The sequence below is a fragment of the Martes martes genome, assembly GCF_963455335.1.
Source record: "Martes martes genome assembly, chromosome: 4".
In the NCBI taxonomy this organism is placed as follows: Eukaryota; Metazoa; Chordata; class Mammalia; order Carnivora; family Mustelidae; genus Martes; species Martes martes.
Genome location: NC_137891.1, coordinates 7590982 through 7604794, shown reverse-complemented (window position 1 = coordinate 7604794; position 13813 = coordinate 7590982). Strand labels below are relative to the sequence as shown.

At 53.1% G+C, this 13813-nt stretch overlaps 1 protein-coding gene across 4 annotated transcripts in view; it reads right to left on the bottom strand.

The window, feature by feature from the left end:
- Positions 1–13813, bottom strand: part of ZFAT (zinc finger and AT-hook domain containing) — a gene marked incomplete at its 5' end in the record, with an annotated part of 150664 nt that overhangs the window by 112299 nt on the left and 24552 nt on the right. For 3 of the 4 annotated variants that reach the window (XM_080801837.1, XM_080801839.1, XM_080801838.1), the window contains 2 exons: positions 1181–1331; positions 3090–3278. In XM_080801837.1, the coding sequence (XP_080657963.1) occupies positions 1181–1331; positions 3090–3278 (340 nt within the window). The remainder of the gene's footprint in view (positions 1–1180; positions 1332–3089; positions 3279–13813) is intronic. The other variant, XM_080801840.1, reaches the window with a different exon arrangement.

The following is a 13813-nucleotide window of genomic DNA, read 5'->3' as shown; positions in this document are numbered from 1 at the left end:
AATGTGCAAACCTGGCAATTCACAGACCTGTACCCCTGGGGATAAAAATACATTATATGTTTATTTAAAAAATAAATAAATAAATTTCATAAAACTCTAAAAAAAAAAAAAAAAAAGAAAGAAATTAGCATCAAAAAAAAATAGGTACTGGAAAAGATTTCCAAAAAAAAAATTGCTAACAGTGCATTTGCTATTTTGTACTAGAAAACAATAACAAAATTAAAAGGCTATATTTTAGTGTATCATGACAAAGTTATGCAAACTTTGACCTATGACCAAACTATCAATAGTAGTGACCTCTAGAAGAAGAACTGTGGATGACTTTAACCGTACATCATCTGGAGTGCTGGAACTTTCTACAAGATGCTTGTGTTACTTTTTTTTTTTTTTAAGATTATTTATTTATTTGACAGACAGAGATCACAAGTAGGCAGAGAGGCAGGCAGAGAGAGAGGAGGAAGCAGGCTCCCTGCTGAGCAGAGAGCCCGATGTGGGGCTCGATCCCAGGCCCTGGATCAGGACCTGAGCCGAAGGCAGAGGTTTTAACCCACTGAGCCACCAAGGCGCCCCTGCTTGTGTTACTTTTAAAAGTATGGAGGGCGGGGGATTTTTCTTCTCACCATGTATGTGCGGCTTTAAAAATCAACGCATTGGGACGCCTGGGTGGCTCAGTTGGTTAAGCAGCTGCCTTCGGCTCAGGTCATGATCCCAGCGTCCTGGGATCAAGTCCCACATCAGGCTCCTTGCTGGGCAGGGAGCCTGCTTCTCCCTCTGCCTCCGTCTGCCAATGCTCACTCTCTCTATCTCTCTCTGACAAATAAATAAATAAAATCTTTAAAAAAAAAAAAAATCAACGCATTTACTAACGCCTTTGTTTATGCCTCTTTTATCGAGGTTGAACATGTATTCGCCTAAATAAAAAGCTCCGCCTTCATGAAGCCAACTGGTTCTCAGTTCCAAAAGTGTGTGGACCTGCCATGCGTTTCACAGAAGCGATCCAGGCTCAGTAAATGCAGAAGAGCCATAACGGAGGGTCTGACTCCTAGATTAAATCAAGAAACCAGTGTCCTCCACAACTCACTATGCAGAGTCCCGACAAACTAACATGCTGGTCCTCTGGCCCGCTACGGCCGTCACTGGAGTCCAGCTCCGGCTGGAGGCACACAGACAGACATCTTACCTGCTGGACTTCATGGGCTGTTCGTACGGTGTCTGCTGAATGGCATACTCCTGGTACCCTCTTCGAGGCGCCAGGTCAGCCGTGGTGGCCTCGGGGTTGGCAGCACCTGTCTCCGGGGGCCCGGCCTCCACTGGAACAATCTTGGTAGCACCTGAGATGAAGGTACAAGGCACCCCGCATTAAAGAGGCGCCACGGGGGGCTCCGACCCCCCCACACACAGGAGCAGAGTCCCAGAAGTGTGTGTCTTCACAATGTGGTACCCTGGCAAGGTATGGGCTCTCCTGCAGTTCACACATTTAACTTCTGTGTGTCTGTGTGTGTTTGCGGACAGGAAGGGCAAGGGAATCTAGCAGAACGTCCTTCTGGGCCTCCCGAATGGCGCAGTTGGTTGGGCGTCCGACTCTCAGTTTCGGCTCAGGTCACAATCTCAGGGTGGTGAGACAGAGCTCCGCATCAGGCTCTGCGCTCAGCATGGAGTCTGCTTGAGATTCACCCCTCCTGCCCTCTCTCTCTAAAGTAAATAAATAAATCTTTAAAAAAACCAAACAAAAATCCTTCTGGGGTAATTTTCACTTGATCTATTAAGAAAAAAAAAAAACACAGAAGACAGGGACATATATACACCTGTTTACTCCCAGGTTTTCTACAGGATCACCTATGTCCCACTTTGAGTAAATGGAAAACTGCATCACGAGATTACGGAGCAGTGGCTTCAGCTGTGAACAGGAATCCCAGCTGCCAGGGGTCCAGTCCCACATACGACATGACCTTACCATCGGGGGGCCTGTTTCCACCCTAGCAGATGAAGGGTGTGGAGTGGAAAAACTCAAAGGTCCCGCTGCTTGTGCACTTCTAGAATGCGAATGACCGAAGACCTTGTATAGCAGTGGACACGAGCACACACACGTGCATCAAAGCAAAGGCTCCAATCTACCCCATTTCTAGAATAGCAGAGGAATCAATTACACATTTGCCCCCACTTAACAGAAAGCTCAAAGGACTGCCATCAATTTTAAAGACATTACTGCTAACCTCTAGAGACGGCAAAGAACAACAGCCGCTCCCTCTCCAAGGTTTTGCTTCCCTGGGCCGACACTGCCCTGAGGTAGGCTGGGGCAGACACAGCAACTTTCCAGAAAGTTCAAGACACGTGTTTTTCCATGCCTTATTTCCTACTGATCATCCTACTCTGCACTGAGGTATAAAGAGGCACTCACTGGCATTTCCACTTTGAATAAGGAGTGACTACTATTATCATCGAAAAGAGGTGCTTCAAAGGCTGTAGCTGCTCTTAAAATATTAAAATCCTGCACTTGATTTTAAATATTATTTGACAACTATCACACCAAGTGGATAGGAAAAAAAACATCATATTACTTTGGAACCCGCTATCATAAACTGCTTTTTGTCTAAAGTATCCCTTCCTGAAAGACCTTTTTTAAAAAGGTAGTATAATATCTCCACTCTATTTTATGTGAGAGGAAAGAGAGACCGAAGTCTCCAATATTATAAAATATGTGATGAGCCTACTAAAGATGGGCAGAGGGACCATGAGAGTGCGGGTTCTGGGGACCAGAGGCATCTGTCTGGTCGGAGCAGGTCTGTCTCCCACAGGGGCCCCACCGCCGAGGGCAGTAAGGGGAGGGCCCCCCCGGGACACGGCTGGGCCAGGGGAGCAGAGGAAAGAAGCGTGCTGACTGGGCCTCCCTCCACTCCCCCCCACCTCAGACGTTATCCACAACAGGCCTGCAGGAACGGGCCCACCATGGTGTCACACAAATGGGTAGCCGGTGCGGGACCCCATCGGTGAGCCAGCTGCCCGGGACCACAGGGTCCAAACTATTGGGTTGCCTAGTACAGACTCATTAAAAGATGCCTCTTTTGCCCCTTCCTGCTTGCTGTGGTCACCTGGAATGGCTTCGTGGGCCGTTAAAACCACACTTATGATGGGTTTCTTCACTCCGGAAACCTGCCCGGCCTCCTTTCCTGAGGGGATCTTCTGGACTTTCTCTGTCCTCTGTGTCCGCGGCCTCCTGGGGGTCTTTTCTCGATCATCTTCCTTATACTTCCTTTCCAGTTCAAGATCAGATTCATCACCTAAAGAGCAAACAGTACCTAGATGCATAAAGTGTCCTTTTAGATCAGTGATGGAATTGGAGATTGCACATGACCTTTTCATGGGACAGTAAAAGACATACCTACATGTAATATATACACACCGGTCCTCACTGCTGTGAGGGCCTCTCACTTTCGGCATTGTCTTTGGTTCTTTGGGCTCTCGTCTGATTCAGTAAGTAGTTCCCGCACCGCTGCCAGGGGCCACCATCGGGGCATTGCCACAGCAGGCATAACTCTGCACCTGGGTCTCTCGAAGCCTGCCAGATCGCAGAGCCACCACGGAAGATATGGTCTCCGAGATTTACAGCCCAGGAAGAACCATTCAAGCCACAACCACTAGCTACCTTCCACGGTGGCTATAAAGGCTGATAAGGTGCAGACACAGACCCCATCCTTAAAGCCCTGCAGTCTGGTGGGAGAGATGGGCAAGGACAGTCAGTCAGCTGTGCGCCAACAGAAATGAGGGACGATGGAAGAATCGAAAACCATAGGTTCTCCCTGCTGCATAGCAACAGCTTCACAGAGACGCAGGGAGGTAGACATAAAACCAGGGCAGGGAGTAACAGCCAGCTCTTAGAGGGCCTGAGGGCCCCGGAGAGCCAGGAACCCTCCATCCCTGAGTGCAGTGCTCGCGGACACCAGGCTAGTAACGTGGGTGGGCAAAGTCGCTGAGTGGGGCTCCAGGGACAGACCACAGGCCCTGGTGCCAGTCAGGGACGCCCTGTCAGGGCTGAGGACAAAGTCACCAGATCTCTTGATTGTTCAGAGAGGACAGGAAATCCAGACTTTTTTTTTTTTTTTAATGAAACCTTCTGATTTTTCAAGGTTGACACTCATCTAAAAAAATCTTAAACAATGGGAGAGCCAAGCACAACATGTGTGAGGCTGCCCTGACCCACAGCCCTCCCCAGCCGCTGTGGGAGGCAGGGGTGAGCCACTGGAACATGTCATATGGGAGAGGGGCGACCCTACATCCGTGCTTTGAACCCGTGCCACCACTGGGGAGGATGAACTGAGTGGGTTCAAAAGACATCAACACACAAAAGAATATATGTGTCAGCCACAGAAGGAACAATGCTAACTTCACACGGCTAGACGTGGCAGTGGCCTGAGGGCTAAGAAACACTGCAAGACCAGAAAGGGAAGAATACAAGTGCAAGTGATCCCTTGAATGCAAGCCGCTCCAGATTCCGAAGGAAATACGGGGGAGGAGGGGGAAAGGCGTTTTCTCTCTTAGAATCACAACCACAGTCCTGAAGGAAACTGCCCCAAGAGTCACCTCTTTGGAACGTCAGACAAGCAGAAGGAACCATTCCACACGGCCCTTTAGCAGAGATAAGCGTGGTGGGGGACACGCAGCCGGGCGGACGGACGGCGGGGTTCAGAGAGCACTGGCGGGGAGGGGGGTGCATCACACGGGTGAAGTTGGAACCACGCAGCGATAAGGCAGAAGCTAGGAAAGACTGGAGAAACCAAAGGGAGAGTGCCTGGGGCAACTTGGGAAGTCTGTGCTTGCCAAGATTCAGGTCTGCCTACGGCCAGACCGGCACAATAACAGACCAACTCCTGGTCAGGGGACAAGATAAATGAAGAAGCACAAATTCTCTGGGAGGCATCCTGGTGGGAGGAAGGCTCTCTCAAGATGAGGCTAGGAAAACAAGTGGCTAATGGGGAGGATTGATCAAAACATACACTAACATTCTGTGTTCTACCGATGACGTCTTCTGGTGCTTGTCTCCGTAATCAGGGGGTGCCTGCAACATATGCAGACCTGGTGGAAACATTCTTCGAGAATTTAATTGCTGGAAAGGGTCCTTAGGTAATCAGTGGGAGCATGAAACATGTTAACATTGAACTGAATAGAAAAATTAGCAGATGAGAGCATGAATCAGATGGACTGTGCATTACTACTCTCCAAGGCCAAAGGGGAAAGTCAAGGACCACCACATAGGTCCATCCTTTGAGGAACATGACAAGTCCTGCAAAGCTAAAGAACAGGGCAAAACAAGTGACCTGCAAAGTCGCTGCCAGGGCTCACGTTCTGTGAGGCTGGATTTACACTATGCCTAATGGGGGAATTTTTTTATATCATCTTGTGGTGACTATATTAAAAACATCTCAAGAAGTCTACACGTTGCCTGAGTCACAGAGTTCTTTATGGGGCCTAGACAGTGAATGGTACGCACGCATAAGCACTTACAGTAGAATATACTGGATGCTATGAAGAGGTAGAAACAACACGTTGAGGGATTCTTTTTTGCTTTTGTTTAAAATGACATTCCACTTTAAAAAAGAACTCACCCAGGTACACAATTCAGTATGTGGGTGACACGGCAGGAATAGATACGTTTACATTAAAAAAAAAAAAAAAAGAAAAAGAAAAGAAAAAAAAACAGGGCCCTGAGAATTTGAGCTTGTCATGAGCTGAACCCAGGTTAAAGCCCGACGCATGCACACGGCGGCAGCCCGCATCATCATCATCAGCAGGGATCTCACAGCCAGGCCCGAGACAAACGGGACCTTGACCTTGCTGTAGGCATTGTATGTCAGTTAGGAAGGCTCTCCCTCCCATCTCCATAAGGAGAAAGTACTAGATAAAGCCCTCTGGGGATCTGCCATAAATCCTCTCTCCCAGGACCCCTGAACCATCAAGGCCAAGCCTCCCACACACGTGCCCACCACTACTCATCTGCTCACTCCCTGGAGCTAGAACGACCCTGGATGACAAGCTGACCAAACACCCAGGACGTTCACCTTGCATACAACACCCTCACCCCCACGCACTCTGCCTTTCCGAAAGACAAAGGCACATGGATTTACACACACAAACGCATGTGCCAACGGATCACCGTATCAACGGTTGGGCTTCTCATGTTGCTTTGCAATTTTCTATTCAGACACCTCACCATGCCGTGATCTCCTGGAGGGTGGGCCCACGTCTTCGTGTTATTTGCATGCCTAGCACAAGCCTGGAGCAGAGAAAGGGCCCATCCTAGGTGACAAGACCTGCTGTGCTGTGCTCAGAGAAACCCAGCTGCAACCAGTGGGCACAAGTCATGACAGGTTTCAGCCAGAGAAAGAAATTTCCAGCAGTGAGAGCTGTCCAAGGAGAGATGAGTAGTCTTTAGTGATGCATCTCCAAGGACAGTTTTCAAGGAAGCTTTGGATCCCGTCTGTGACGCCGTGGGAAAGACTGCACCACCTGGGAGTCAGACTGGGCAGCCTCTGCGTCTCTGAACTCTCGGCTGACTCACAGGGAGACAGCGCTTCGCTGGAGGAGCCCGGCCGTGGAAAGCAGGGGCAGGGACAAGAGAGGCCAGGGGAATGAGCAATAGGGGACAGTAAAGGGAAACTCTGAGCAAGGCACAGGGTGACAGACCACTCTGCACCTCCCTCCCTCCCGGATGGCCTGAGAGTCCAGTTCATGCTTTGTGCGGTCCCGACCCCCCCCCCCCCCGCACAGAAATGCCAGTGAGGCTCTGGCTGTGTCCCCTCGGCCCCTGCCCCCCTCAGGCAGCAGCTCCAGGGGACAGCTCACACTGACCATGCCCTCCAGCATCCCACCTCTGCTGCGCACAGTGCCCTTCGGGGTCCCCGCTGAGCCCAGAAGTGAAGACGGCTCAATATAATGGGGGCCAAGCCTCCATCGATGAGGGATGGGAGCAGCACGTAACCGCTCTGGGCTCCTGACCTGGGGGACAATTCTGGAAGCCATTCTGAAGCTTCAAGATCCTGGAAGAGTCGAACCTCTGCTGACAGTAGCCGTGAGCCAATAACGAAGCCTCGGCTCTCCTCCCTCCCTGTCTCACCTCCCCACTCCTTCACTCCGGCCTCCTGGGATCACCCAGAAACTGTCCACAGCCACAGCCACATCCAGGGGAACAGATGCTAAGACGCTCTCCATTAAAGACTGCCCCAAATACACAACCTGCCTCGATGCTCCGTGGCCTCCTGCATCGTGGAACCACAGCCCATCCAGCCGCACTCCCTTCTCCAGAGCTTCTGCGGTCTCCATGCAAAGTTTTCCCACTGACTCAGGCACCACGTGGCAAGCACGGTCCTCAGCAGCCTCGGAAATGATTCTTGGAGATGGTGTGACGTGGTCCCTTCGGCAAGGGAGCACCATGGACAGAACAAAGCTCCCACGGGAAAAGCAGCATGTGCGTTCCGGGAGCAGCAAATCATTCTAGATAGAACACGAAGCATGAGAGGCGAGAGCTAAGAGCCGAGAGGGTGAAGAAAGACAGGCAGACACAGCCCACAGGGACCCTCGACGCCACCCAGAGAGTCTGGGCTACAAACACAGGCATCAATGCAGAGAAACGAGGGGCCGTCTACAGCGCTCCTGCGAGCCAAGCTCCTGACGGTCCCCCCGGCTCTCCCCCAGCCGGCATGACTACCGACGACCGAGTCTCCATGCCCCTCCGTGGCAGGAGCACACAGTAGGTGTTCGCCACCTGTCCGTGGGAAGGAGGGAGAATGGAGGGAAGGGCAAGAGGAGCTGGCGAAAGCCTCGCTGGTGCTCTTGTGCTCGCTCCCACGCGGACACCTGACCGGCTCTACTTGCGCCTGAATTTCCCCGCAGCCTCACCGCACCCATCTCTGTACTCTTCGAAGACGTCTCTTCTCTACTGAAAAGTCTCGTCGGCTCAGCCCCGAGGTCCTGCCAGTGCGCGCTTTCCCGAAGCTTGCTGATCGCACCTGCCCGGACACACTGTAGATACTCGCCTGCTTCCGCTGAGTTACTGACTTTTTATTTTTATTTTTATTTTTTTTGAATCTTTCTTTTTTTTTAATTTTTTTATTTTAATAAACATATAATGTATTTTTATGAGTTACTGACTTTTTAAACTTTCCACCTCATCCCAGCGAACACCTGGCATTCCTCCTGGTTTCTTTTTCCATCCGAAATCTAACAGCTCCACGGCAGGTGCCGGTGTGTGTCCTGCACAAGGCTGTTGGCGAGCCACAACGGGCCCGCTGGAGGACACAAGACAGAGGTGGTGGGGACATCCTGCACCCCAGCGTCGGGGGGCCCGGGGCCAGACTCCACTCAACCACTTCCAGTGGGACTTTGGAAAACTACTTCACCTCCATAAAATCCCTCAGAAAAAAATAAAGTAATGGCACGGGCCACAAAGACGGCTTTGAAGATGAAATGACACAGTTCACATGCAAATCCCCACACACATTAAACACCCATCGTTTCCGCCCTGTCCTGGGAACACCTGGGACACTGCCCCATGCCCTCAAGACTCCTCTCACCCACCTGCCTTCACAGTCCACCCTGACGACACGATCTGAGTCAGCTCAGGCAGCTGCCAGAGATCGCCACAGACCGGGGGCTTGCAAACAGCAGAGGTCTGTTCCCCACGGCTCTGGAGGCTGGAATTCCGGGATCGAGGCAGACCTGGGGCCAGGTGAGAGTCGGCTTCCTGGTTCTTGGCACCTTCTTGTATGTCCTCACATGGAGGAGGGGGTGAGGGAGTACCTGGGGCCTCATTCACGAGGGCTCTGCCCTCCAGACCCAATCCTCTCCCAAACACTCCACCTTTTGATACCATCATCTTGGGGATCAGGATTTCAGCACAGGAATCTGTGCCAGGGGAGGAAGGGGCCTGGGGACACAAACACTCAGACCACAGCAGGCTCCTGTAGAAGAAACAGAGTCGGTAGCCAGAGGCGATCTTGAGGCACAAACTTCCCCACCCCTGCCCCCTCAGCATCTGTTGGTCTATCCTTCTAACGTCCCTCTCAGAACAGGTTCCGTCCGGGACAAGAGCTCAGCTCTCCGTGGCGAGCAATGGGAAGGAGACCCTCACCCACACGTTCCTGCAAGGAACACAGCCCTCCTCCTCTGCTGAGAGGACCTGAATCCTTCCGGAGATATCCTGCTCCGCCAGCATTAGCAACAATTACAGTTTACAACGTCTTGGGCAATGACACAGCAGGAGGCCAAGAAAGCACCAGCAAAGAAAGTCCAGGGACCACGGCCGAGTCAGTGATCCTAAAGACGGAGGGGCAGACGGGGGTAGGGAGTCACGGCACAGCTGCCTGTCGTCAGGCCGTTACCACCACCCCCCGACTCAAAGGCAAGCGGTCTATGCGGGCAACTAGTCTGGGAACACAGACCTCTCCCTATTACCCACAGATGGCTTGAGGTGACCTGTCGGAGAACTGTCTGGCCTAGACATGCGTGAGAGCCCCCTGAGCTCTGACTTACTAAGTTGGCTTTAAAGAATAAACCGTAGGCAGTCTCGACTATCTCGACTATGACCACCACGCGCAAACCCACTGCCTCGAGCCTTCCAGGAAACGCAAGGTGAAGTGTGTTGTGCAGACAGCCACACTCCGGTGTGACCAGGCCGGCCACTCTTCACCTCGGGCAAAGGTGACAACAGAAGAGGAGCACGGCATGACGCACACCTGAGCGTCTCCTGCCTCCTCCCCAGGCTGCTGCTGCTCAAGTCTCCCGTTTCCCTCCACTCCAGTCTCCTTCCCCGAGCTTCTGGATGGGACGTGCATGGCAATTCTGCAGCAAGGCCGGGAGGGGGGTGGTGGTTTGTCTGGTGTCCAGTCCCTGGCGGTAATAATCGGCACTGACCTCCTAAGAACCCTCCCCTGCAAAGTCCCAGCCCTCCGTCCCCATCTGCCACCCAAACTCTCCCACGACTGTCTGTCCTTTGGCCACGCTCGCTCCAGACACACTATTGGAACCCGAGGCCAATTAAACCACCAGGCTCTGCGGCCACGTTCACTTTTATTTCTAGGACTCTACTTGGCTGTGACGCAGAAGGGCCAAGACAACTGTGGGTCTGACTTCAAAGCCTGTCTCTTCGGTTTGCCAGCCTGCTTGCCGGTTACTGTGCTCACTTTGGTTAAGTATTCATGTCAAGCACTGCTCTTCTGAAAACAGAATTTCTCTATAATAGCAAGTTCAACAGTAATTTTCTACCACTTAATAACACAGTCTCTTTGTAAACTGACGTCTCACTCTCCTCCTATTTCCAGATCTTTTCAAGGTCCGTTCTTCTTAAATCAAACATCATTTTGCACAAAAGAAATAAATATTTCCTTCATATTATCAAAGGACTAAGGATGTACTGGTTCTCTACTAGTCATAGTTCGTTCCACAGACCCTTATGGAGGGCCAGGCACCGTCCTAGGCGTTGGGGACACTGTGCATACCAAACAGAGAAAGATCCCTGCCTCCTGGAATGTACTACTAGTAGGGACATTCAGTATCTTTAAAACATGATAAACAGGTAAATTACACTTCTAAGTACATTAGAAGGTAATCGGGCACTTGGAAGCTGGGCAGGTCCAAACGTTCAGTGTGGACTCGAGCGCTGTAGTTCTAACAAACACAACTACATAATCATTTCCTACTGATGAGGACAGTCACTGTGACGCAGCTTATTTACTTACTTGCTGGCTCGTTTGTGTCTGTTCCCTGCAGTGATGGGAGTGCCGTGAAGCACGGCAGGGTTTAGTCCACTTCGCAGAAAACCTAGGGACTCGATCAAGTGGTGAGCCACCAGGACCTCACACTTCAGCAGGCGGGAAAGTCAGCCTTTCATTAAACAGAGAATGAATGGAGGCCCCTTGGGTGCCTGGCTGTGGGGACCCAGGGAAGAACCAGGCCCACTCTTACCCCCAGAGAGCTCTGACACTCTCTCACGGACCACCGCCCCAACCCTTAGCATGCTACACATGTCACCCCCTCCTTCGGTCCCCGGGCCCTTATGAAGTTGCTCTGTCCCTCAGCCTGTCCTAAAGATTGGGCTCAGTGAGGGGGAGAGGCGACAGGACCGAGAGACCCTCCCCCAGTAGGCGGCAGACCCAACATCACACCCGCGTCCGACTGTGTTAGAGTGAGGGCTTCCCACGGCCCTTTCCCGCCTCTGCTGGGTGCAGGAGAGAAGTTTACACTGAGTCCACGTACAGGACCCACCTGAACCTCCAGGTTCCATGGCTGAGAGGAAAGATGGCCCAGAAGTGATCTGCACGGCCACCCCTCTGCTCTGTCCCTGGGGAAAGCAGCTGGGAGACAGGCGCTCACGTACCTTGGCACGCACACTGCCCCTGAACAACTTCTTTCCTCTAGTCCACTGCCCTCTAACAGGGGCCGTCAATGCAGAAGGCCAAGGGGGGGGGGCAGGCTGGCATTGCTCAGGGTACCCTCTGTCGAGGCCCTGCGGGCAGCAAGAGGCCATCTGCTCCCAACAGCAGCCTGTGCCCCCCACCTGCCTGCCACACTAAGACCCACTGCGCTATCGACCACACAGCTGGCCACCCTGATCGCCACACCAGCCCCCTGCACCCGGGGCTGAGCACTTACAATCCCACCATGGCCGGTCAGTGGCATGCCCAGAACTCCTGCTCTGCAGCCATGCTCCCTGCCAGGGAGAGGCAATTCTTGGGCAGTGAAGAAAACCAGAGTCTGGGTTTCGGTCACACAGGGAAAGGCCGACATGTTCCCTGCACTGAGACAGACGAAGGTCTCTGGCAATACACAAGGCGAACTACAGGTGGCTCTTTGGTGACGGCAGGATGCTGACACCAGGCTGATGCGACTACGCTGGGATAACCCACTCAGCCTTGTTTCAGAGACTGCCCAGCTGACCCCCTGGGCCTACACAGCGTGCCTGATGAGGAGCGGCCGGCCAGCCAGTGTCTTTGAATGAACAGCAGCCGGTGTGGAAAACAAAGCTGCTGGCGGCAGCTGGGGGAAGGGAGTGCCCGGGTCACCCCTCAAGGCTTCTACACGCTCTTCTTAAGGGAAATCATCATCCAAATATCTTGCTTTGTGTACGGGGTGATAATTACACAATTAATTTTAAGGTAGTATTTTGTCTTCAAATTGTACTAGAAGCCTAAAATAACTCCACTGAGCTCTAGAAAAGGCCCCTGATCCAACAGAAAACAGGATGTGATTTCGGTGAGATGGACAGCGGAAACCTGCCTGAGGGAGGGGCCCAAGGTCACCCACTTTACACCACGTCACATCACAGAATCCCAGTGTGACCCTCACTGCATGAGGAGGGCGCTTCTGCGATGCTTTTAGCCCCAGAACACTTTTCAATGGAATCATTTAAGCAGTTTCAACATAAACAATCGATAAAGGGGCGTGACTTCTCTGGTTAAAGCGGCTGGAGTCCCCCTTGCCACGCTGCCCCGCCCCCGACCCGTCCATCCTGAGCCACAAGCACCTCTGAAGGGCCCCGGGAACAGCTTGAACACTGGTGACTGAGGGTGCACGAGACAGGGCCGGGTCAACTACACTCCAACCAGATGGTCGCTCTGAGCAGCCACGGCAGAGGCAGGCTGCGTGAGCGGCGTCGGTCCGGAGCTCTCTGAGCGTGCGGTCTGCACGTGCAGAGTGAGATGCTGCGAGCTCGGAGCACGGGAAGGCAGCTCGGCGAAGCACCCACAGTCATCCCTCGGGACGCGTGTGCGGCCGTGGGGCTGATGCCCACCTTGGGCCTGGGGCTGGGCTTCCCATGCCTCGCATCTCGGTCCGCTGCAAGCCCGGACAAGAGAGCTGCCCGACCGCTGGCCTCCCCCAGCCCCCGGCCCGTGCATTCCACCAAGTCACTGACATTCTGGGAACGATGACTTTTAATTTCTGGACATCCGTGTGTTATTGCTCTTCAAGCCCAGCGCACGATCAGAGCTCCTTACATTTCATCTCCTTTTGAAAAGACGGCGTTTAAGAGCGATGGCACGGCACAAAGTGGAATGCAGAGCCTGCTGCAGAAGCACATGTTCAGACGGGTGTGCACCGCCGCAGGGCTGAGGACCCCGCCTCCCGCCCCACATCTACAACCAGGCCTGGGGCCTGCATAGGCAGGGAGGTGCTCAGACTACAAAACGAGGGCCAGGGTCGCTTCAGGGGTGGAGACCAAACATCTGTTCCATTCTAAGGGTAATGAGCAAAAAGCTCAGAGCCCCGCAGTGTTCTAGGAAGTCCCCTCGAGCCCCCCGACCTTTACCCAGCTGTGCGGCTCCCACAGGAGCTCCCTTGCCCTCGCGCCTCCCTGGGGTCTGGCCACTGGCAGCAGCGGCAGGAGACAGGGCAGGGGCACTCCACCCTGGGGTCCCCACCTGCTGACTCATCTGAGCTTGCTTCATGCTCTAACCCCCACTGGCCCCTGGAGCTCCAGGCACCACTCTCCCCACTCCTCTATACCCAGGGTGTTAGCAACATCTCGTGACCCCACTGTCCAGTTTCCCAGAGGACCTGAACCTTTAATACAGGATTCCCTTACTCAACCCTCAAGCTGCCAATTCAAGCACGCCATGAGCTTCCTGCCCACATCCATGATCCTTCCAGTCACCGCCCCCCGATGACTCCACTTCCCAACCCCCACCTCGTTGGCAGGTCGGCATGAGCCACGTTCCCAAGACCAACGGCCCCTATCCCAGCTTCCACTCCTTTCACTTCCAGGCCTGCCTGTCCTGCTCCCCCTTACAGGCAGCCTCCTGCTCTCCCTGTCCCTCCGGACGCTCAG